Source organism: Lipotes vexillifer, unplaced genomic scaffold, assembly GCF_000442215.2.
Source record: "Lipotes vexillifer unplaced genomic scaffold, Lipotes_vexillifer_v1.1 scaffold689, whole genome shotgun sequence".
Taxonomy (NCBI): Eukaryota; Metazoa; Chordata; class Mammalia; order Artiodactyla; family Lipotidae; genus Lipotes; species Lipotes vexillifer.
In genome coordinates, this window is record NW_006772359.1 from 543188 (window position 1) to 567338 (window position 24151).

The window sequence follows — 24151 nt, forward strand, 5'->3', positions numbered from 1 at the left end:
TTCAGCAGCCTTATCAGCTACCCAGATGAAGACTCCTCAGTGTGTGGCCCCTGCCTGAGTTGTACAGACATCTCTCATGTCCTCTCACAATCTAAGTTAAAATTTTTAAGCAGTTATTTGTACTTAGGAAAGTGGTTCCATTATAATATGCTAATATGAGTTATTCTCATTGCAAGTGCTTTAGGGAAATATTTTTATTTTATGGAATTAAAGATAGAATTATTATTTCCCAGTTCTCCACTGTAGGCTTAATGTGGAAAAGTATGTCCTTATATCTCAAATTTGCAATCTTATTTTGGAGACAGCATCACTTAAATGTATAACTGGACCCAGTATTTGGCAAAGTGTCCGGTGAAGGTCAACTACATTTTTTTTTAGAGGTGGGTGAAGGAATGCTTCATAGATAAAGTGGAATTTGAAGCCGGCTTTTTGATAATTTAAATACCAAAGGCTAGGGGAGGTATGGGGATATTAAAGATTAATGTGACCTAGGCTGTTTTGGAAAAGAGCAAGTATGCCTGATAGGCCAAAGTAGACGATTTGTGGAGGAAGCGGAGGTTTAGGGTGAAAGGTACGTTGCTGACAGATTGTGAAGGATGTTTACTATCTAGTAAGGGATTTAGGGTTGCTGTTTCAGTGGCCTGCAAGACGCCGACATGATGAATGCCTTTTGAAATCTTAACGTGGCGTTAGCATGCAGCATGGATTGGCACAGGGAGAGATTGGAGGCCTAAAGCAGTTGAAATGCAAGGGCCAGCTTTGATCCATTAGTAGTGGGTTTAAAAAGGTCTCAGTTGAGCAAGACCGAGGCTTTTCCTGACTCAGTGGGAAATTGTGGATGAGTTAAAAATGTTTGCTGTGGGTGTGGGAAAAGAAATAGTAAAAGATGATTTGAGAAATGTTGCAAGGGAAGAATCGGTAGACCTAATGTATGAGTCAGCTATTGGATTTAAAAGAAATAGTCAGATTTGAGCTTTTGTGCCAGGTGACTGCGAGAATAATCATGTATGATACACAGAAATAGGGAATGCAGGTGGGAGGAGGAGGGTTTTTAGGGGAACTGATTATTTTGGACTCTAGGAAGCTGCTTCATTTTTTCCAGATCTCTTGAGAACCAACTGTGTACGATGAAATCGAACAAGGAAGGTCAGGAAAAGTGAGAACTGAGAAAGGACTATTTACTGTTGGGTTAAGAAATTGAAGCAAGTACAAGGTGTTTGAAGCCACCTTCTGTGACCTCTTCTATCTTCTACTTCCATATAACGGATTTCCTACTCACCCAATAACTCAATTAATGTCCTCCCCAAAGGTGGAGCATCTGTGTTATATAGGTCATCATCCCTGAAGTGATGGCACTCTGTAGCTCTTCTCATTCATCAAATCACAATCCCAGGCTTTTCCTACCCCAGCCCTCCTTAGACAGGCAGAGGTGCATTAACTTGAAAACAAGGGTAGTATCAGTTTACTTTTGTGATATTCCTAAAATAATGAGTTTACCTTTAAACTTGAATTTGAGTGGAAATGGCCAGTGAAGAGTTGGACATGTAGATTTAGATATGGTGCTCATTGAGGTGATAATTAAAACCAGAGTAAATGGAGTTGATGAGGGAGTAGCATAAAGGAAAAATTCCTGAGGACCAAAGACTTCTACCTGTGATAAGCATACACATAGGGAAGAGGGTTTACTGAAGAGATAAAAAGAATCATCATAAAGTGCAAAGGAGAAAAGATAGGAAAGTTTCAAGATGATGATTGTCAGTTGTGTGAAATAGTATCAGAAAGGTCAGGAGAAGTAAGGGCTGAGGAAGGGCTATTGGCAGGGTTGCTGTGTTTTTTTCCGGAGGAGGGCATCTGGCAAAAGAGGCTAGTTTACTTGCCAAGCTCTGTGCCTGTTTGGAGGAAGGAACATCTTTTACTAAATTGCTCAGTGATACTGTATGAATTAGCTGTGGCTGCAGCCTTTGGGTTAGTTGGTGAGCTAATCAAAGCTGGGAGAAATCAAAGGCTGTTTGCCAGCGTTGAGGCACGCAAATTGGTGAGGAAGGGGTGGGTAGCAGGTCTGCACTGCTGCTTTGGGAAGTTTGGCAGAGGGAGAAGGAAGGGACGGTAGAGAAACAATTGGGATCAAGTAGAAGTTCTTTTGCTAAAGAGAAGCCTGTGTGCCTTTGTAGACAGAAGAGAGGCGAGGGAGAGCCTGACCCCCACCTCCTCCTTTCAGATTATGTTAAACTCTGACTCTGTCCAGATGAGTTCACTTCCATTTTCAAATTTGGAGCAATCATAACTTCAGTTTATATATTCTTAATAAATTACGACCAAGAATTTTATCGCATTAATTTTTCAGTGTGGTTTGTTGTTTAAAATCATGTAATCATCCAAATGATACATAGTTACACTACTATTAACTAGACTTCCATCTATCAGTGTTTATTTCCTTGTGTTAAATGTATACTTATAATAGCTGCAAACCTAAAAAAAAAACATTCAAAGTAGAGAGAATATTTGTGACAGAATATTTCTTAAAGTAGTAGTCAAAGAAATTGAGGCACAAGAGGAGCCGAGAAAAGGTTAGTTAGCATCTCTTTTTATAAAGCTGTCTGGAAGGATAATATATGACCAAGTAACAAAAATTCACCTGTCAGCCATGTTTTGGACTTTTATTTGCTCAATCACAAGCAAATACTTATCAACTTATTGAAACACTGAATCTTTTGACGTCTACAGAAATCTTTATCTGGGCATATCTGATCTCGTAAACCTTGTAGTTCTGTTTTGTCTATAAAAGCCATTGATGCAGCGTAGATTGAGAGCAGAAGGAAATGGGTAGTTCTTGACTACATCTATCTTTATACATCTGATTGAACTGAGTTTTAAAATCTCATAGCCTCAGAAGTCACTTCAGAGGGAGCTTGTGGCTAATGAGGTAGGATGGTAAATTTAAAAAACTAAAGAGCCTTAAAGCAGAATGACCTAAATCGTCTTAGTAAAGCTGGGGGGCGGGGGGAGTCATTATCCCCAGCACTCTTCTTTAGGGAGGTAGAATATGGTTTGAGAAGAATTAAGAACTTTTGAAGCAGTTTTGGGGAGGGAGGGGAGCATGCTAGGGAAACAACAGAAGTTTATCTTTCGTATTTAGAATGAACTTTTGTTTTACTCTTCCATTATATTCATGGCGCCTCTTGTGTGCATTGCCAGGTTCAGTGCTTCGAGGTGAAAAACACTGATTTTCTGAGTTTTGCCTGGGATGGAAGGGTGTCATAGGACTATTCAGTTATAAGTAAAGTAAACCGTTTGGTGTAAAGTAAACCACTGTAACAGTGGTGCCTCCTGGAACCCTGTGGCAGGAAAGTAGTCTTGAAACTGGCCTCGGGAATGGCCTGAGAACTAGAGAGCTCTCCTCTGTCCACGTGGCCACGTACGGCTACTCCACAACTCCCTTCCTAGTTTGCACGTGGTTTTCAGTGCCACCTAGTCTCTGACTTGTCTCTGTGTCCCAATTCCAGATTGCCAGAAAAATCAAGTTTAGTCACACATCCACTCTTAAATGTTCAGTCATAGCAGTGGGGTCAGGCGCTTACACAGTGTAAATGTGGCTTTTGGGTCTCAACCCTTCAGATGATGGGTGACAAATGGCTGTGAACTAAGACGATATCCCATAAAGTGTTCATTACAGAGGGGTTTATCTGGTCTGTAATCTTTGTTCTTGATAGAAAGCTGCCTCAAATGGGCTTAGAGTTTAACGAAATACTGACATGTAAAGTGAAATAATGCTTCCAAGAGGTTTGAACAGTTACCTATGAGAGTTTAGAGGGAGAAACAGTTAGTTTTGATAAACTGGTAAAATTTTGATAAAATTAAAGGTAGCGGGCTTCCCCGGTGGCACAGTGGTTGAGAGTCCGCCTACCGATGCAGGGGACGGGGGTTCATGCCCCGGTCTGGGAGGATCCCACATGCTGCGGAGCAGCTGGGCCCGTGAGCCTGGCCGCAGAGCCTGCAGGTCCGGAGCCTGTGCTCCGCAATGGGAGAGGCCACAACAGTGAAAGGGCCGCGTACCGCAAAAAAAACAAAAAAAAAGAAAAGAAAGAATTAAAGGTAGCGATCGGGCAGGGCCTCATGCATCCCTGCGTCCCCTGTATTGTTGTTACCTCCCAATTGTGTTTATTGTGATTTTTCATTTTCACACATCAGTGCTTTTAGTTTTTTATAAACAATTCAAATAGTTCAAGCTTTAATGAATTGAGCCCATAATTGCATTAGAAGTGACTCCTTAATTTATGGATCTTGTTTTAGATATATTTTATTATTTTTTTCAAAAATGTAGACGAACCTCCTTTGGACAAAACAGGTCATGTTAAGGACAGCAGTCAAGAAGATGGAGTTATCATCAGTGAACACGGGGAAGATGAAATGGATATGGAAAGCGAGAAGGAGGAAGAAAAACCAAAGGCTGCCGGAGCCTTTTCAAATGCTTTATCTTCTTTGAATGTTCTCCGTCCAGGTGTGTACTTGCAAATTCTCCTTAGAACTGAAGTAAGCCCTCAAGAATGAGCTGTCTGTAAAGATGGTCGTTAAGGAAGGAGTTAGCAAAGTCGTGTTTCTTATGACATCCCTGTTTGAAGCCAGGTTGTTTCATTTTGCAAATACAGAAAGTAAGAAAACGAGAAACTTCCCAACTTGCCAAGTTCATTCTCAGACAGGCAGTTTTATTATCAAAGCAAATGTAGGGCTTCAAGTAAATGGTACTAAAGTCCTTTTTTTATGTATTTCAGATTAAGATTTTAACTTTTTTAAGAACTGCTACCAAAAGCAAAATTGCTGCTAGTTTTATGTTCACACTTTTTTTTTCTTTAACTTTTTTATGGAAATAATTTGTAGATACATTCACTGGCTAATCAGCTTTTGAATAAATAAATGCTTAGTAGCCAAATTTAAATTATGAAGAGTAACCATTTAGCTCATTATAAAATCTAAAAATACTTACTCTGTGGGAATTCCCTAGCACTTTCACTGCTGTGGACCGGGTTCAGTCCCTGGTCAGGGAACTAATATCCCACAGGCTGGGATATACTCTGGGTTTGTAAAGTTGTGAAAAGTTATGTACTTAGTTCTAGTAGCATTCTAATTGGTACAGTCTTTATAGGAAGCAGTTGGACAATAGGAATCAGTAGATTTCAAATGTTCTTAGTCTTTGACCCTGTAATTCCATAGCGAGAAATTTATCCAAGGAAATAATGTTTTTTTTGCAACGTTATTTGCAATGAGCAGCATTTAGAAAATGTCTAGCAGGAGAGGAATGGCTTAGTAAGTTAAGGTGCATTTACATGGTGGGATATTACATAGCTGTTTAAATAACAATTTGAAGAGTAGCAAGGCATTAATTTTTACTGTAGGTGAAAATGTCGATTAATTTGATTATGTAGTAGATAATGCTTTATTGAGTGAACGTTGTAAACCACTAAAATATGTTTATGCAAGACAACATGGGAAAAAGCTTATGTTTTAATATGAAGAAAAAATTAGATACAGAATTATATATTCAGTGTGCTTATAGGTCAACTGAAAACTATTTGCAAGAGAAATATACTATAAATCTAATAGTGTTTTTAGGGTGTAAGATTGTAGATACCTTTTTTGTTTGTATTTGTTTTCTGGTTTAGTAATAAATGTGATTTTATTGCTTTCGTTTACTTCTTAAAAATGAAAAAATAGACCATTAAAATAAAACTGCTTTGGTGGATTTTCCCTTCCCCCGCTTCCTGTACATATTGCCATTATACATATTTTTTAGTTTCCCTAGCGACTTTTACTTTCGTTTACACTAAATTAAAAATAAATCAGTTGTTTTGCAGGAACAGTTTGGGAAGGGGGGCGGGGATGCCAGCAGATAACATTAGAACATCACTGTGACAAGGTTGTCTTGATGAGATTCACTTATCTTTCATATTTTCAAGAAAATAGAAACTTTATTCCCTAATATTGCATAGTTTAGAATCCTCACCATTTGTTTCCAGGAGAAATTCCAGATGCAGCTTTTATACACGCTGCAAGGAAAAAGCGTCAGATGGCCCGGGAATTGGGAGATTTCACTCCTCATGATAGTGAGCCTGGTAAAGGCCGCCTTGTTAGAGAAGATGAGAACGATGCCAGTGACGATGAAGATGATGATGAGAAACGCCGTATAGTTTTTTCTGTGAAAGAAAAATCACAAAGACAGAAAATTGCGGAGGAAATAGGTAACTTGATTTAATGGGACAGTAAGCCTGTTTCATTGCCATTAAATATAATTTGATACTACAATCAAACAAAAAGTACCTATACTTATTTAACTATGTTTAACGTTAGAGAACTGTTCTTGCTTGGGTGTAAGTGTCTTATTGGAATTTTTTGAAAAGTGTAGCATGATTTTGGTAGCTGGTGTTTATTGAGCACTGTGTGACCAGTATTGTGCTAAGCACCTAACATACATAAATATATGTAATTGGCTCTTCATTCTTAGGAGGCATTAGGTTTCCAGAGGTTAGGAAACCTATCTGAGGTTTTAATCATTACGTTGATACTGCCTTTTGCTTAAGGTATGCTGTGTGTTAAAACAAGCAAAAGCAGAAGTGTCAAATGCGGGAGGGATCATAATAGACATTTTAACTTTAGGAAGATTGAGTTAATGCCAGTAGTTTTGCTTGATTTTTGTGAAATATCAGGGTAGCCTCTCTTCCCTCGCGGTTTTTTTGGAATTATTTACTTTGCTGCTTATGGCTATAGGTATTGAGGGGAGTGATGATGATGCTTTAGTAACTGGAGAACAAGATGAAGAGCTCAGCCGATGGGAACAGGAGCAGATAAGAAAAGGAATTAATATCCCTCAGGTAAGAACCAAAGAATTAAACTTCAAAAATTAAAAAAAGAAATTAAAAAAAATTTTAGCTTATTTTGTTAAAGTAAAAACATATTGCACATTGAATTGATCCTTTGTCATTCATTCAAGTAACATAATGAGGAAAATTATATAAAGTTATGTATCCAGTAAGCTGTTAGAAGAAACTATATTATATTTTGCCTTTTACCATCCAAATGATGGAAGAATTTCTGGTTTCTTAGGTAAGTGTTTCTCTAAGTGGTCCTTCAGCCAGCAGCATCAGCATCATATGGAAGCTTGTTAGAAATGCAAATTCTCACCCTCCTGAGTGAGACCTAGTGAATGAGAAACCCTGGGGGTGGATCTGTTTAACAAACCGTCTGGGTGATTCTGTTGCTCCTAAAGTTTGGGAACCACTGTATAGATAAGGTGTTTCTTTCCTATAGAGCTTATTTTTTTCTGACTTTAAAAATTATTTTGTAGAAGATGGATTTCTCAGGAATGCAAAAATCTTACTGTAGATGAAAAATATCTTCCTAAATAGTTATAAGAATTTATCTTATAGAAGTAAGTAGTACAGTGGAAATACCACCTAAAATTTTTTTTGTTGCTAGTGTTTTGACACAATTTAATGTCCCTAACTCTAAACTTCTTTGTTATTGTTTTCCCGAAAGTTACTAGAAATGAATCCAGTAATCCCATAGGAATTAGAAATGAATCCAGCCCTACTTTTTATCTGATTTTGAGGAGCTCTGCAATTACTTATTTTAGTTACATACTATTTGGAAAATGGGTATAATTTTTATTGTTAGTGGGTTTTTTGTTTGTTTGTTTAACACTAAAGGCATGGGATTTTTCTTTTCATAGTTTCAGCTACTAGTTTTAATATACATCCCATTTCTTTTCTAGGTTCAAGCAAGTCAGCCCACTGAAGTGAACATGTACTACCAGAACACTTACCAGACAATGCCTTACGGTTCATCCTATGGCATTCCTTATAGTTACACAGCCTACGGATCATCCGATGCCAAATCTCAAAAAACAGATAATACAGTCCCTTTCAAAACTCCCAGTAATGAGATGACTCCCGTTACTATTGATTTGGTAAAGAAACAGCTTAAAGACAGGTAGGGCAGATCAACTTCTTAAAGACCTGTCCTCTAGCTTTCCGTTCCCTCAGGCAACATGTAGTCTGGGGTAGCAGATGCAGAATATCGGCAACGAAGATTCACTGGCCCATCTTCAAAAGCTAAACAGAAGACGACTTCATACTTTGTTCTGCTACCTTCTTGGATTACTTCTGTGGAAGCCTCGAAAAGTTTTTAAAAATACCACTCCGTGATCTTGTTGAAGACAGTTCTGAATTTGCACCTCTTGGACTCTGAAAAAGTGTAGTCAAGATGTGGGGGGAAAAACAAAACAGTGAGATTTTGGTTAGCCCACCAAATAACTTTATATGAAGTCTGTAAACTGCCGTCTTTTTGAGGAAAAGAGCAGTACAGATGAAAAGATCCACTCCAAGCATTTTTATATTCTAATAGTGGAACTAAATGCATTATTATAAATATTGCAAGAGTCCTGACAGCATAGACTTTCAGATGTAAATGTGTTATATGTATCCTTTTCTGTTCTTAAGGTTGGACTCCATGAAAGAACTGCACAAAACAAATCGACAGCAGCATGAGAAACATCTGCAAAGCCGAGTGGACTCCACCAGGGCTATTGAAAGATTAGAAGGGTCTTCTGGGGGTATTGGTGAACGGTATAAATTTTTGCAAGAAATGCGAGGGTATGTCCAAGACTTGCTTGAGTGTTTCAGTGAAAAGGTAAGAATGCAAAAATATTAATCTCTTTGAATAAGGCAAAATTAAGGAGGTCTAGATTTCTGTATTTCTCAGAAAATATCCACTGAATTCAACTTTAGAAGTGATGAAAAGTCATGCTTCATTTTCTCCACTTCATTAACAACCTTCTATCTTGGGGTAATCTAGTGCCTTGTAGAAAACAAAAAAAGATAATGCAAAGCATATTTAAATAAGACTTTGGCAAATCCTGCCTTAATTTAATGGTAGATTATTGGCCTGTCCTGAATTATTAAAATATAAGGGACTCATGAAATTTTCTTTTTTATGGTTCAGATCTAAACTTACCTTTAAACTGTTTCTACAAGTAATTCCAAATATGCATCAAGTTGCAATATTTTATTAGCTTTTTTCTTACCCTAGATAAAGTTGATTGCCATTGCTGCTAATAGTTTTCATCTAAATAAGCCTGTGCTTTATCCATTTCAGAAACCATTCATTGGCCATAATTTCTGTTAAGGTCTCATTTCTTCCAAATTCATTTTTTTTAGTATGACAGTCAGTTGGCACAGTTATTTGCATCCTATTGTACCATTTGTTTGCATTTTTTGTTAGCTGCCCGCAGAATCCTTTTCTCAAACAGCCTTTTAATTGATTTTTCTTTAAGATAAATGTTATTGTTTGATGCATTGGTTTATAGGCATTTGTGGACTTCACAGCCTTTTCTTTAAAAAAAAGTAAAGTCATGGTGCTTTTGAATATCCTGTCTCTATAAACTTGCAAGTGATACAGGATTAGAAGGCACATTTTCTGTTATTCTTGGCCATATGAATTAGTGTAGAATCGGTAAGCATAGAGTATTTTAACTTTTTATTATCTCCGTTGATTACTTCAGTATCTTAAGGCCAAAGGCTGGCTAAAGAACAGTGCCAAACTGTGTCTTCCAAATGGATCTTAATGGTTCCAGCCAGTCTGGTCAGATCCACCAAGTCTTCTCTGAAGGATTCATGTTCTTGTCCTTATCACCTGATTTCTGGAGAAGCAGCTACATTCTAAGCTATGATATCCCTTGTGGCAGATCTGTGGCTTAGGGTGACAAATACAGGGGTGAGAAAGAAACATAGGTTTGACTGCAGAGGGGCTGGAGTTAAGAGGAGGAGTGGACATAAATGTCGGAGCTGGCAGTGTGTCCTTCCTACTAATAAAGCCCTTATGAGCCCAGGGGACATGGTGCTGGGAGCAGGTCAATAACCTTTTGTGACTAGAGAAAGGATCTCTGTCTTAAACCATACTTTGTAAGTGAGATTTGTCCCTGTGGAGCTTTTTCTTGAAGTATCTGGGTCTTTGCTTTGGAACTTACTTGAGTAAACTTACACGCTTGTAATTGCAAACTGAACTCTTAAAAAATATTGACAGTAATATGATCAACTAGATTGTACCATTCTTGAGTTAAAGAGACTAGTAGGATATCTAGTTCATATAGTTTTCAATTGCTTACTATTTTAAAAACACTTAGCAGTGTACTTTATCTCTCCTTGATTACCCTGTTCCTAGGGAAGTATTCCTCAGACTGTGCTAATACGTTTTTACAGAGTCACTTAGATAAGTGTTTATGGAGCAGATCTTAAACCGTATCTATTACATAGTGACTACAGTTTCATGAAAAGAGAAGTAGATAATCCCCTTTTAAAGATGAGTATTTCATTTTGACATTTTCATATGCATTTGATTTTATTGAGTCTGCTGCTGAGTTAATAATGTCCTAAGTTGTCATTTTGGAAATACTGAGGAATAATTGGATAGATTTGAATTCATTCCAGTTATACTATAAAAATGTTGTTTCAGGGTAAGACCATCAAAGTAGAAACATTCTTTTGTTTTTTTCTCTTTGGTTATAAAAGTTCAAGTGGTTTTGAACTTAGATAAATTTTAATTATTTTGCAGATTATTTTAACTTTACGTTGTTTTGTTTTCCTGCAGTCATCTTCCTTCTGTGTTCTTTGTCTTAAATTTGGCCTTGAAATAATGATAGTCAATAACAATTTCCAGTTTGGAGAGGGTAAAGAAATTGTCATGGTGCACTCTTGTGCACTCTTGAGATAAATCAGTATTGTTAAGAAACATGAATGAGAGCCGAAAATGTGTTTTAGGGCTTTTATTCTCAGTAGAATTTTCTCTGGGCTTTGTTAAAAGGCATTTTAATTACCTAAACAGGAAAATCACGTTATCGGAATTTTAACTATAAATTGAATAATTGAGGTTCCGTCTGATGCAACCTCAGGCGTATAGTACTTATAGTAGAGGAGTGTTAATCTCCAGGACTAAAGGAATGCCTAGGTACATTTGTCTTTAGTCCTGCACAGTTTGAAAAAATGAGGGGGGAGCTAAGTGTAAGTCACAATAATATGACAGTAATTGCTTCAAAAATCGATTCTAGTTAAATTTAGAGTCTTGTGGGCTCAGCTCATATCACCAAGATAATCAGTGCAGATTTGGGGACATTGTTGCCCATGGTGTGGCATGTTAAAAAATAAAATAACTCCATCAGTTTGACCTTTCTGTGAACATTGGCTGCTTTTGCAATGGGATCATGCAAGTGTATAAAATTGCTTTTATTACAGACATCTTTGTATTCCCCCTGCCTTTTTTAATTTTCCATTTATAGTCTGTTCAGTTCAGGACGCTGCTATAACACTTGGTGCCAGTGTTCCCAAACTCTAATGTGTTTTTTCATTTGCACTAACCATCAGGAAACTAGAATTTCTGGTTTCCTCAGGTATGTTTAGTGGTTGTTAGCGTTTGTGAAAGTTTCATAGCATTTGGTTATAGCATAGGTAGAGAACGTTTTCTGGTTTTTCCTTTTAAGTTAGGTCTCATTCCGTAAGCTTTTTGTATGCCATATGAACCAAGTGAATGCTTAGCTGTGGCTATTAACCTGGAAAATTTTGTTGACTTTGTAAACTGACAGTTTATGCAAAGAATTTTATTATCTTACTTACAAACATGGAGAAATTTAAACATTTGATAGGAAGAGAAGAACTTTCTGAGTTTTAGATAGATTGATTTTAGACAGGTTAGTGATAGCTAGAAATTTTATTCACCATATTAATGTAAATGAATGCAGTTCACGTTTTAAATGTGTAATAAAGCCACAAAGATGCCATTGCACCTTTTGGTATTACACAGCAATAATGGTTTATTTTAAACTACAAAAATTGGCAAGGGAGATCATGCTGCTAGAAAGTTAAAAATGGACTTTTAAAAAGGACTTTCAAGTACTTTATTCCAAAAGAAGCACTAAAATTTCTGACAGTTCTTTACTCGCTCTCTTTACTAATGTTAAAGTGTTTAACCTAACCAAACTTTTGCTCCAATAACTAGGCACTGGACATTATAGCTCCATATACGGAATAAAAGAAGAAGTGGTGTTTCCCAGAAATCATAAAACTGAATTACTATTTGTGTTTCATTGAGAGTTCATGATTATTCTGTCCAGAGGGTACTTTTTCAGAAATCCGGAAATAATATGGAACCCTCAAATATATAAGCAGCTGAGGAGTTTGGTGTTACGGAGTGTGTTGTATTTTTACAGGTGCCACTGATTAATGAACTTGAATCAGCAATACATCAGCTGTACAAACAGCGAGCTTCCCGCCTTGTCCAAAGACGACAAGATGATATTAAAGATGAATCTTCGGAGTTTTCAAGCCATTCAAGTCAGTCCATCTTGAAGGTTTTTATTATTCATTAAACAACCTTGTTTACTTAGTGCATCCTAATTGAAAGTTAGACGTCTCAGAGCATTTTTTCTCTTTAAAGAAACAAATTTCCTTGCTCTTGTGTCAGGTAGATCTAAAATTAGCATGTGCTTGGATTGTGTTTAAGAAAATATAGCTTTGCGAAGGAACTCAAATCATGTGCTAATATTCTATCGATCTTCTTCTTGGGGCATTCTTTCATTCTTTATAGTAAAGACATCATCAGTATTTTGTCTTAAAACCAGTACCTGTTTGGCCCTAACTGATTTTCCCCCCATTTTAACACCAATACAAACGCTGTTGTTGATCACAACAAAGGTTTTGAGTTAGGGGCTGGGAAATTCTGTTTGGGAGAGGGTCTTTATTACATAACAAATGATACAACTCCAAGATTAGGGGAGTTTTGAGCTTCACCCCTTAGATAAAGCAAAATTTTTTGTATTTAAAATTTTTTTGTATTTTCTAGTTTGCCTCATATAGTGGGGTTTTTTTAGTAAGTCAGTTGGTGCCTACACCTTTTGAAATTTTAGTGTAAAAATTTGGAGATTTAATTTATATTCCTTTCATTATGATATGTGTTATGGAAAACCAAAATTAATTGGAAACCTCTTATTAATTAGTTGAGCTGAAATTCTTTAACCAGACGTTTTAAACATTTTAATTCTGCTTTTTCATTGCCCTCTATATTCTTGGGTGCTGTAATAGGAATTTTCCTACGTTGGATTTCTCATGGCTTCTTTTGTCATCTCTCCGGTCCCTATGTCAGCAGTTCTTAAGTGGAAGTGTACATCAGAATTACCCATGATATTAATTTAAAATGCGGATTTCTTGGTCCTGTCCCCAGAGATTCTTGCCAGGTCTTGGATGGTGTCCAGTAATCTACATACTAAACAACCACCCCAGGTGTTCCAAGCGCAGAGGGCCCTGCTATTCTTTCTGAAAACAATGCTTTGTCATATAGTGTGTCCTCTAAATTAGAGAGACATTGAATCCCTGAGAAAGCATTCTCCTGTGTGCTGGATGGGTTTTGGAGCATCGTAAAGAGGTGGTAACATGGCCGTCAGATGAGTCGGACTCAGATGTAAGCCACATGAATGGCTTTGACCTTCTGTTTTTGCCGTACACGTTTAAATTGGATTAGTGCCATTTGGGGCACCTAAATAACTAATGCATCCCGCCCAAATCACTTTTGATCCAGACAGAACCAGATTTCTGGGGCAAATTACAGGTAATCGTTGTACCTATGACGAGAAGTAATTTCCTTTTAAGTTAAATGGTTGGGTGAGCCATGCATTTCATCAAATACTTTTTCCTGCCTATAATCTGTTCTTTATAATTTGGAGGTATTTACTTATATGGAATTTGAAGTAAGGGTTGAATGTTAATTAGATTGATAGCTGGAAAGAAGTGAAAGGTAATGAGAAAGTGAAAAGTATTGTCCTAGAGGGAGTATTCATTAATTGCCAAACGTTTGAGAAAAATTGCATGGGGTACTGAAATATCAATTCTTTTTCTGACCTTTTTTTAAAGAAACAAAAATACAGCCAGAAATTCATTTGTTTAGATTTGTAAACACTTACACAGTTACTGCATATAATTCTTACCGAAGTGAAGGAGGCTATCTCTTGAGTCACCTACTCTCTTATATCTCCCTCAATATATATTTTACAAAATCTGTAAATATAATAACATTTTAAGTATTTATTTTAGTAGAGAATTTTCTTTAAAATATTTCTTTAATGAAGGGTAGCTCTTAAAGAGGCAGGAATCATTTCTGTAGTGTGGGACTTTTTAGCCAATTCATCTGTGGTGTGTAGTGGAATTCCAGTTGAGGTAGAGCTGGGGCATTTTGTTTACTGATCTTTTTTTGTAATTTGAACTCTGGAACATACTTCCGAATAGCCAAGCTATTTTGGAATATGAATGAAAAATTCAGTAAAAGAGTCAACTTTTAAAAGTAGTAGGATCTAGGATAGTTAGGATACACTGAAGTGGATACCAGCTCATTTTTGGTTTTATTTTTCCTGTTGTTGCTGTCAGTGACACGTCTTTGATATCAGGAAAAAAACTATGGAAAAGCCTTAAATTGATGTCTTTCATTTTGCACGCGATCTCCCCCTCCCCTGCCACCACCCTTTGGGTTTTGTGCTTCTCGTTACTATCCCATGTAATACAGAATATCTCCATAGCGTAGAACTTAAATGTAGACATGAGGAAGCATCACAGACAGATGTTTGCCCCACTCTTCCTTCTACCCTAGGCAAGAGATTCGGAGATTCTTCTCTGGAGAAAGAGAGTGGGTCCAGAGAAAAGACCGTGAGACACTGTAACATCTGGGGGCCCCAACAGAAAGTTGACTTGTACCCAGAGATCTGATGGAGATGCCTCTGTTAGACAGCTCCCACCTACATCCACGAAATTTCCAGTCTCATTCCTACGTAGGAGGTACTTAATGATCATGGTGATCAACACAAGCAGTAGAACCAAAGGGACTGAGGAAACAAAGACAATGCAGGTGACAGGAGAAAATTTAAAACATAATTGCTGTCCTCAGGGAGATGTTGGAAGGGATCCTACGCGTAGCACAAGTAGAGGATGCTATAGAAAAGGAATGTTCTAAGAAGAATAGCTGTATCTCAGAAACTAAACATGTGGTAAGTGAAATGTAAATTTAAATAGGAAGGTTGAAAGCTAAAGCTAGAAAATTGCCCTAGAAATTGAAAAAAGAGAGATGGAAAATAGGGGAAAAAAGAAATAAGGGAATTGTGCTTTGAAAGTAGGGTTTGAGAAAGCACAACTTGGTCCTATCAGATATGATTTTCAGTCTATATGTTGATTCTGCCCTTGTTCTTAAAATAGTAATAGAGAATAAATTTCTACAAAGAAAAATTAGAATGAAATAGAATAAATGATTAAACTCCTGCAACAAAGCTGTGTTTTCATCCTTCCTACTTGTGTCTCTGCTGTCATATCATTCACCATGTGATGCCTAAGTTCGTCCTTAAAAAAGTAATGTATTATTTTTCCCTTTACACAAGTAATTTAGATTTTTAATTTATTTGGTCATCATGATAGCATAAACTAGTTCTGTTACTTAGACATAAGAACAGGGATTAAGCCCATTTGCATTTGTGTAGTGTTGTTGAACTCTCCATTTATTTTTCTCTTCCTTTTCGTGGGAACACAGATTAATATTGAGATTTGCTCTGAACTAGAAAACTATCCAGTTTATCGGTTACTGCAGAATCCTGCTGTTGAGATTAGAAAGCATTCTATCATTATGGCTTATTCTGTGCAAACTCTTTCCTCAAGATTGTTGAAGGAAGGCTTTTAATTTTAACCATTGTTGTTTTACAGATAAAGCTCTGATGGCACCAAATCTTGATTCCTTTGGACGAGATCGGGCACTGTATCAAGAGCACGCAAAACGTCGGATTGCAGAACGGGAGGCGAGAAGGTAATTCTACAGATGCTTGCTGTTGGTTTGTTTGTGAAGGGAGGAGTCTCTTTTATCTGGTTTGGGAACTTGATATTTGTTATTTAGGACTCGTCGTAGACAAGCCAGAGAGCAAACCGGTAAGATGGCAGATCACCTTGAAGGCCTGTCCAGTGATGACGAAGAAACGTCTACAGATATTACAAATTTCAATCTGGAAAAAGGTTAGACATTTATTTGGAAATGAGATTCATTGTCAGTGTGCTTTCTCCTTGGCTGTGGTTTCTACCATGAAATAATTTGAAGTTTTGTGGCCTCTGCTTTAGAACGAGGCACTTTGGTTTAATTATTACGACTCGCACCCATTTTTATTGATGAGTTCTCAAAATTAGTGGTAACACTTTGTTGTGGGGTTCATCTAGTACTTGCATTATAAATGATATTACTCTTGGAATCACAGGATTTTAAAAGTGACAAGAAAATGTTTCAGATCCCAGGGGCAGCCCTAATGCAGCCTGTCTGGTCTAGAAAGGTAAAGGTTGGCAGTAGGGCATTCAGCCCTAAAGGGAATTCCTGATTTTGGGAGCCCCGAATAATTCAATCAAGAGGAATAGTTAGTTCTGTTACGTGAAGACATTTCCAGAAGGATCCCCAAGTAAAAGTCTTTATTTCCCACCACTGGCTGTGATTATTTGGAATTACATTGACCGCGAGCCCTTTGGAACTTAGTTGGATAAGCTTATTTTTTTCTCCCACTCTTTTTACAGTGAACATTTCCAAACATACGGAAAATTGGAAAGAATAGCACAGTGATCACCCGTATACACCTGTCACCCAGATTCAGCAATTCTTACCATCATTTAGCCAAGTTTGCTTTGGATATGTGTGTGTTTTGCTGAAACATTTGAAATTAACTTACGGACATGATGGCACTTCCCTCTAAAAACTTGAACATCTTTAATGTCTTCTTTAAAAAAAAAAAAAAAAAAAAGAATGCTTTTCTGCTTAATTGCCACACTATTGTCACACCTGCAAAAATTACCTAGAAGTTTTAGTATCGTGTCTGCATTCAGTTTTCCTCGGTAACAGCCCGCCGCCACCCCGCCCAGAATTCTTGGGACTGTTTCTGTTACTCTGTATTTTCTAAACCTGGATCCACACAAGGTTCCTGCATCGCACTTGGTTGTTACATCTTTTTATGTAGAATTAGTGAATATCATGATACCTTTTACACACATAGACACACCCCCTTTCTTTCTTTGTTTAAGGCATTAACTTCCTGAAGAGACCAGGCCACTTATCTTGTAAAACGTGCTACATCCTAAATTTGTTTCCTCATGGTTTTAACTTGTTTTTCCAGTCACTATATTTCTTGTAAACTGGAAGTTAAGTCTTGGTTAGATTCAGGTTAAAGCTTTTTTTGGCAAGAATACTTCACACAAGATGCTGTTACCAGCATGATACCAGATGGCAAATGTTAGGTTGCCCACTATTAGTGGTGTTAAGATGGATCTTGAGAAGTAGGTTGTTATGACTTGGTCGCTTCATTATAAAGAGTCTGCTGTTCCAAGTCACATGGAGCATTAAATAACCTTTTACTTAAAGATCCTAGCATCCATTGCTGATTCTTGTCTATGTCAGTTATTGCAATCACCAACAGACTTTGAAAGAAGAGAGAGGATTGGTCACTGATAATGATACTACACATCTGTTATTTACGTGGTGATTTGTGGGCTGAAGAGCTAGATAACAGAGTTTGTACTTTCTGCAGTTAACTCACAGTTAACTCTTCCATGGTGCTTGAAATTTGAACTGAGTTTTTGGGGACAGGTGTTATTTAGACTGTGGTGACAGATAATAGTACATATCGGAACTATGCAAAACGGAGACTACCTGCACTGTGGTTTGCATGATAGACGTTTGGAACCTAAACTTATCTCTGGTTCTTTTCTTTTAAGTTACAGTTAATAATTATTCCTTTGCTAATGAGCCTATCTTATTGCTACTCAAGCTACAAAGGTAGCTACAAGCTACTGAAAATATTTGAACTGTTTTTTCTACTGCATACTAAGTTTTGATTCTCTGTGGGGTTTTTTTGTTGTTGTTTTTAGATCGCATTTCAAAAGAGTCCAGCAAGGTTTTTGAAGATGTCCTTGAAAGTTTCTGTTCAATCGATTGTATTAAATCCCAGTTTGAAGCATGGCGTTCAAAATACTACACATCCTACAAGGATGCTTACATCGGCCTTTGCTTGCCAAAGTTGTTCAATCCCCTCATAAGGCTGCAGCTTCTCACTTGGACTCCTCTTGAGGTGAGTGGCTTCTATCACTGTTGAAAAGCAATATACTGGACTTCCCTGGTGGCGCAGTGGTTAAGAATCCACCTGCCAATGCGGAGGACATGGGTTCGAGCCCTGGTCCGGGAAGATCCCACATGCCATGGAGCTACTAAGCCCATGCGCCACAACTGCTGAGCCTGAGCTCTAGAGCCCGCAAGCCACAACTACTGAAGCCCGCGCACCTAGAGCTCATGCTTCGCTGCAAGAGAAGCCACCACAATGAGAAACCCATGCACCACAATGAAGAGTAGCCCGCACTTGCTGCAACTAGAGAAAGCCCGCGCACAGCAAGTACCAGTGCAGCCATAAATTGAATTAATTAATTTAAAAAAAACAAAAACAACACTTTCTTCTAAAAGAAAAAAAAAAGCAATATACCATGATGCCTTGGGCAATTGTAATCTCAAAGCTAGAGATGTAAGCCTCAGCAAAGTGTTTTTCAGGGGAGATAGGTCACCCACAGGGCTATAATTGACACATTATCACTGGGCATAATCTTATGATCTTTCCTTTTATGTTCTGTCCCTTCTCAAGAGAACTGTCTCTTGCTTTTCGATTTTTATACAGTGTCTTTCTCAGTCAACTAAAATTACATGTAGTGATGCTGAGATATGAACATGAATGAATAAGAACTTGGTTCTTTGATTCCAGAAAAACAGAAATCATGGGAAAGCTCAATGAGGAAGATGTGAAATGGGGCCCTGAACTAAGTCAGTGGTAACGGAAATCAGGAGGATGAGATAAACTGATAGATTTAAGAGGTGGAATCAATAGGACCTCTTTGTCTGTTACATAAGGGAGGAAACTCAAATTGTCTGTTTACATGTAGTGGTTTTGGAAGTTACCAACATATGGATGGAGCCGTGGGCATGAATGAGATGGGCTGGGTTGAATATGTGAACTGTAACGAAAAGAAGACTGAGATTGAAGCCCTGAAAACAAGAGGAAAAAAAATCTGAGCTCTGGGAACCATTCATCTCCCAGCTCCTGCTTGCTCTTTGGCAGACCTTGTGGAGTCCCACCCTGTGCATGTGTTTCTTCGTGTCCAGCAGAGGCTCAGGGACACTTGCGTGCATCTGGGAGCTCTCCTGTGTAGCTCCTTCCTCTGCCCCACAGCTTCTAGCGCTCCAGCCTTCCTGAGCTTAGATTGTCTCCTAACTCGGCAGGACTGCTCTGCTTGCAGTTGCCTACCCCGATCTCCTCTTCTGACCAGGAGCTCACCTCATTTGATTCCGTTCTTTCAGGGGTCATAGTCCTATACTGCCTGTGGTCCATTGTCTGAAAATAGATGTTTCATATATTTGTCCAGTTTTTAGTTTATGACTGAAGGCTAAATCCAGTTCCCGTTACTCTTTTCAGGGCTAGAAGCAGAAATAGCCACTATTTTAAATGTTTGGGTAACCTTTTAAATATTTTCTAGACAAAATGTCGTGACTTTGAGAATATGCTGTGGTTTGAATCTTTGCTGTTTTACGGTTGTGAAGAGCGAGAGCAAGAAAAAGATGATGTAGATGTTGCACTGTTACCTACCATTGTGGAAAAGGTGATTCTCCCTAAACTAACAGGTAGAGATTACTGAATTGAACATTCAAACACATTGGGTTTTTCAGATCTAGTTTTAGGAGTTTTTAATCAGAGCATATTTTCTCATAGAAATTACATTATTAATAATAAAGTTACCACCAGACCCAGAGATGGAGTGAGAGGCACCGTGAAAAAATAAATAAATAAAAAATAAAGCTCAAATTCGGTTAGAAATTCTTGATGCTGGCACAACATCTCCTAGGATATAGAAATCCTGCTTTCCCGAATCTTTATTTTCACCAAGAAGCAGAAAATAATAGGAATCTTGTCCCCTCGCCGCATGTGCATGTGAAAAAATAAATAAATAAAAAATAAAGCTCAAATTCGGTTAGAAATTCTTGATGCTGGCACAACATCTCCTAGGATATAGAAATCCTGCTTTCCCGAATCTTTATTTTCACCAAGAAGCAGAAAATAATAGGAATCTTGTCCCCTCGCCGCATGTGCCTAATCTTCAACATTCTCACAGTTAAGAGGACAAAGAAGACTGAAGCTTACACTCTAGAGGAAGAAAAAAGTCATGATTGGCATTTCTAAGTTGGGGACTGCTTGACATCAGATTCAAGTCAGCAACAATTTACTTCTGTATCTCAGTACATTCTGCTTTTTTTTTCCTTAATAGTGATAGCTGAAAATATGTGGGACCCCTTTTCTACAACACAGACTTCAAGAATGGTTGGAATTACTCTAAAATTAATAAATGGGTATCCTTCAGTAGTGAATGCAGAAAACAAAAATACACAGGTAATTTAATTATTATCTATGAAAGGTTTTTAAAATTTTTTTTAATTTATTACTTTATCTTCTCCTTTCCCTTTGAAAATGAGCAAGAGTTGAGAGAATGAGTGGTTATATTCTGAGCCAGCGAGAAAATCTGATTCTCCCACTTGAGGCATCTGTCCTTTATAGCCTGAAATGTTCAAAATTTGAGATAGTAGTTTTTAGTTTCAAAATATCGATTGGGAAAGATGATGTAATTAGTCTAGATAGCCTCTCATTTGTACTGTTTGCACCCTCCTCACCACTCCACCCCACCCCCATTCTCAATCGGACTAATCAGACATTCCTTGAAGACCTGTATTTTTTTCGGGAAAAGAAAAACTACTGGAATGGGTAACAGTTGATCATTTCAATGCTGGAACATTTAACTAGCATGAAAGATAACTGGGTATTGTTTATCAAGTTTCAGAACTTCAGATTTCAGCTGCCTGCACTGAACGTTCTTATGAGCTATTTAGATATGAGAAAGTACTCCTTATCATTGTTTTATTTTCACTGACCTCATTTTGAGAGGAACCAGATTACATGGCTGATCTTAAATCTTTATATAGTAGATTAAGAGGTTGGAAGATTTCTAAATGGCTTTATTGCTTGGTAACTCATGAGGGCTGAACGAAGAGTAAGTAGTAAATATTAAAGACCTTAGGACCTTCAGTGGGGAAAGTTAAAAAATTTGAGATGCTGTTCACTCAAAATTGAATACTCTATATGATTTGGAATATTGCTTATTTTTATTTACTAAAAGTTAACTTTTATCATAACCCTTATTAAAATGCATGATCTATTTTTAACTCTTTAGGTGTACCTAAAAGCACTTCTATTGAGAATGAGGAGAACTTTAGATGATGATGTATTCATGCCTTTGTATCCCAAAAAGTAAGTAACTCCTAAGAACATTAAAGATGATAATATTCTCCATTATTTTTCAGAGAAGACTTCTTAAATTCCGGAAAACTAAGCATAGCTCGAAATACAAGCTTTACCTACATAGTATAAACGTGTAGCCCAAAGAGAGTGGCTCAGTGGGGAAATTGCTCCCTTAAGCAGCATAACGCAAATAGTCCTCCCTTAGTATCTCACAGTAAATTGCCATTACCTTTTAAAATTATCTTCTGGAATACAGTTGTTTGAACATTTGAAATATTAGTTAACTTCTTATGTTCACCCCTTTTACTTACAGAAATCCTCTAGGAATCAGATGGCATTGAACACATAACTTTGATCATGACGTGTTTCTCTTTTTTTCTTAGTGTCTTGGAAAATAAAAATTCTGGGCCTTACTTGTTCTTTCAACGACAGTTTTGGTCTTCAGTTAAGGTACGTGTCTGTAGGCTATCTAAAAGACTTCAGATTTCGTTTGACTGCATGCAAACTCATTTTATTCCAAAAGTTTATTCAGGTTTGATGTTTGCAGAGGTGAAAATGTATTCTGAGTTCCAGTAAGGTCCAAACTAGCCAACAAAACGCCTTACTAAACCACAGCAAGTAGAGTACCAGATACTCTTCTAAGTTGCGGAAATATAGCCCTGAATTAAGATAGAAGTAGAGCCTTCGTGGCATTTATAACCAAGCTCAATTGGCAGTAGCAAATAAGTAATCTCAGGTGTGATGAATTTTGAAAAAAAATCAAAGTTGTATGGGAGCATATGACAAGGGTCACAGATACCTTGATGGATGAGTCACAGAAGATTCTCTTCCACCCTGAGGAAGTGATACTTAGGGTATTCGTTGGCCCTGAGGTAAGGGAGAGCAGGGTATACTAGCACTGAGAAAAGGCCAGGATGGCTAGAGTTAGGGAAGAGGTGAGCAGTTCAGATGATATGGGAGCTCTAATTTACCTGTAGACATGTAATCACTCCCTAAATCAAGATGTATAACGCTTCCATCATCTCCCCCAAATTCCCCATGCCCCTTTGTAGTCAAGCCCACCCCTACAGCCTGGCCACCCCTTTTTATTGTCCTGTAGTTTTCTTTATAAGAATGTCTTAGGAATAGAACTATATACTAACTAGCCTTTTGAGTCTGGCTTCATTCACTTAACAGAATGCATTCATGATTTATCAGTGTTGTCTTGTGTTCACTCCTTTTTATTGCCAAGTAGTATTCCATCATATGGTGGATATCCCAGAGGTTTTTTTGTTTTGTTTTTTATCCATTCCCCAATTGAGGGACACTGGATTGTTTCCAGTTTGGAGTAATGAATAAACCTGTTTGCACACAGGTTTTTCTGGGCATATAAGTTTTTATCACTTGGGTAAATACCTAGGCAAAGCTGTTTTCTAAACCAACAGTATATTAGCGTTCTAGTTATTATTCTTTCTCACCACTCAACACACTTGGTATCTTCAGGTATCTTGGTATTTTTTTTTTTAAGTCATTCTCCTAGGTGTACAGTTGTGTCTTGTTATTGTTTTAATTTGCATTTTCCTAACAACTGATGATGTTGAGCATGTTTCCTTTTTTTAAAAATAAATTTATTTATTTATTTATTTTTGGCTGCGTTAGGTCTTCGTTGCTGCTTGCGGCTAGCGGGGGCTACTCTTCGTTGCGGTGCGCGGGCTTCTCATCGCAGTGGCTTCTCTTGTTGCAGAGCATGGGCTCTAGGCACGCGGGCTTCAGTAGTTGTGGCGCACGGGCTTAGTTGCTCCACGGCATGTGAGATCTTCCCGGACCAGGGCTTGAACCCATGTCCCCTGCATTGGCGGGCGGATTCTTAACCACTGCACCGCCAGGGAAGCCCAAGCATGTTCTCGTGTGCTTACTTGCCATTTGTATGTGTTCTTCAATGAAGTATCTGTTCAAATCTTTTGCCCATTTTTAAAAATTGGGTTTTCCTATTATTGAGCTTTGAGTTTTGTATTCTTGATACAAGTACTTTATCAGATACGTGATCTGCAAAGAGTTTTTCCCCCTTAGTCTGTGTCTTAACAGTCTTTCAGAGTGCAGAAGTTCTTCATTTTGATGAAGTCCAACTTACTATCTTTTCCTGTTATGAGTTGTGTTTTAGGTGTTGCATCTAAGAAATCTTTGCCTAATGCAAGGCCACAGAGTTTTTCTCCTGTCCTTTCTCCTAGACATTTCATAGTTTTAGGTTTTACATTTAAGTCTGTGATCCATTTTGAGTTAATTTTTATATAGGGCATGAGGCCTTGAAGTTCCTTTGTCCCAGCACAGTTTGTTGAAAAGACTATCCTTTTTAAAATTAAATTGCTTTTGTATCTTTGCTGAGAGTCATTTGCTCTTATATGGGTTGTGGAAGGGTTTTTGTAGGGAAGTGACATGAAAATATTGCCCTTTTTAACATATTCTGGCTTCTGTCTGGGGATAATGAAATGAAGTAGGTGAAGATAGTAATAATGAAAATGGAAATTCGTACTTATTACATATTTACTGTGTGCCAAGCACTGTAGCACACATTATCTCATTGAATCCTCACAGCAGCCCTATGAGCTTGACTCTGCTGATGGGACAGTGAGGCACAGAATAACCTGCCCAGGCTCATCCCTTTGTTAAGTGGCAGAGATGGGAGTCTAACTCAGGCCATCAAACTCTTGAGCAGCTCTTCTCAGCTGGGTTTCTGTGGAAGAATTAATACCTGAT

At 37.7% G+C, this 24151-nt stretch overlaps 1 protein-coding gene across 1 annotated transcript in view; it reads left to right on the top strand.

Moving 5' to 3' along the window:
• PAXBP1 (PAX3 and PAX7 binding protein 1) overlaps window positions 1-24151 on the top strand; it is a 33577-nt gene that overhangs the window by 2362 nt on the left and 7064 nt on the right. Inside the window, exons 3-15 of the mRNA XM_007447411.1 lie at window positions 4322-4498; window positions 6012-6233; window positions 6760-6863; window positions 7763-7980; window positions 8490-8679; window positions 12248-12371; window positions 15771-15870; window positions 15958-16073; window positions 17961-18160; window positions 19608-19752; window positions 20394-20515; window positions 21351-21427; window positions 21802-21868. Of these exons, the coding sequence (XP_007447473.1) occupies window positions 4322-4498; window positions 6012-6233; window positions 6760-6863; window positions 7763-7980; window positions 8490-8679; window positions 12248-12371; window positions 15771-15870; window positions 15958-16073; window positions 17961-18160; window positions 19608-19752; window positions 20394-20515; window positions 21351-21427; window positions 21802-21868 (1862 nt within the window). The remainder of the gene's footprint in view (window positions 1-4321; window positions 4499-6011; window positions 6234-6759; window positions 6864-7762; window positions 7981-8489; window positions 8680-12247; window positions 12372-15770; window positions 15871-15957; window positions 16074-17960; window positions 18161-19607; window positions 19753-20393; window positions 20516-21350; window positions 21428-21801; window positions 21869-24151) is intronic.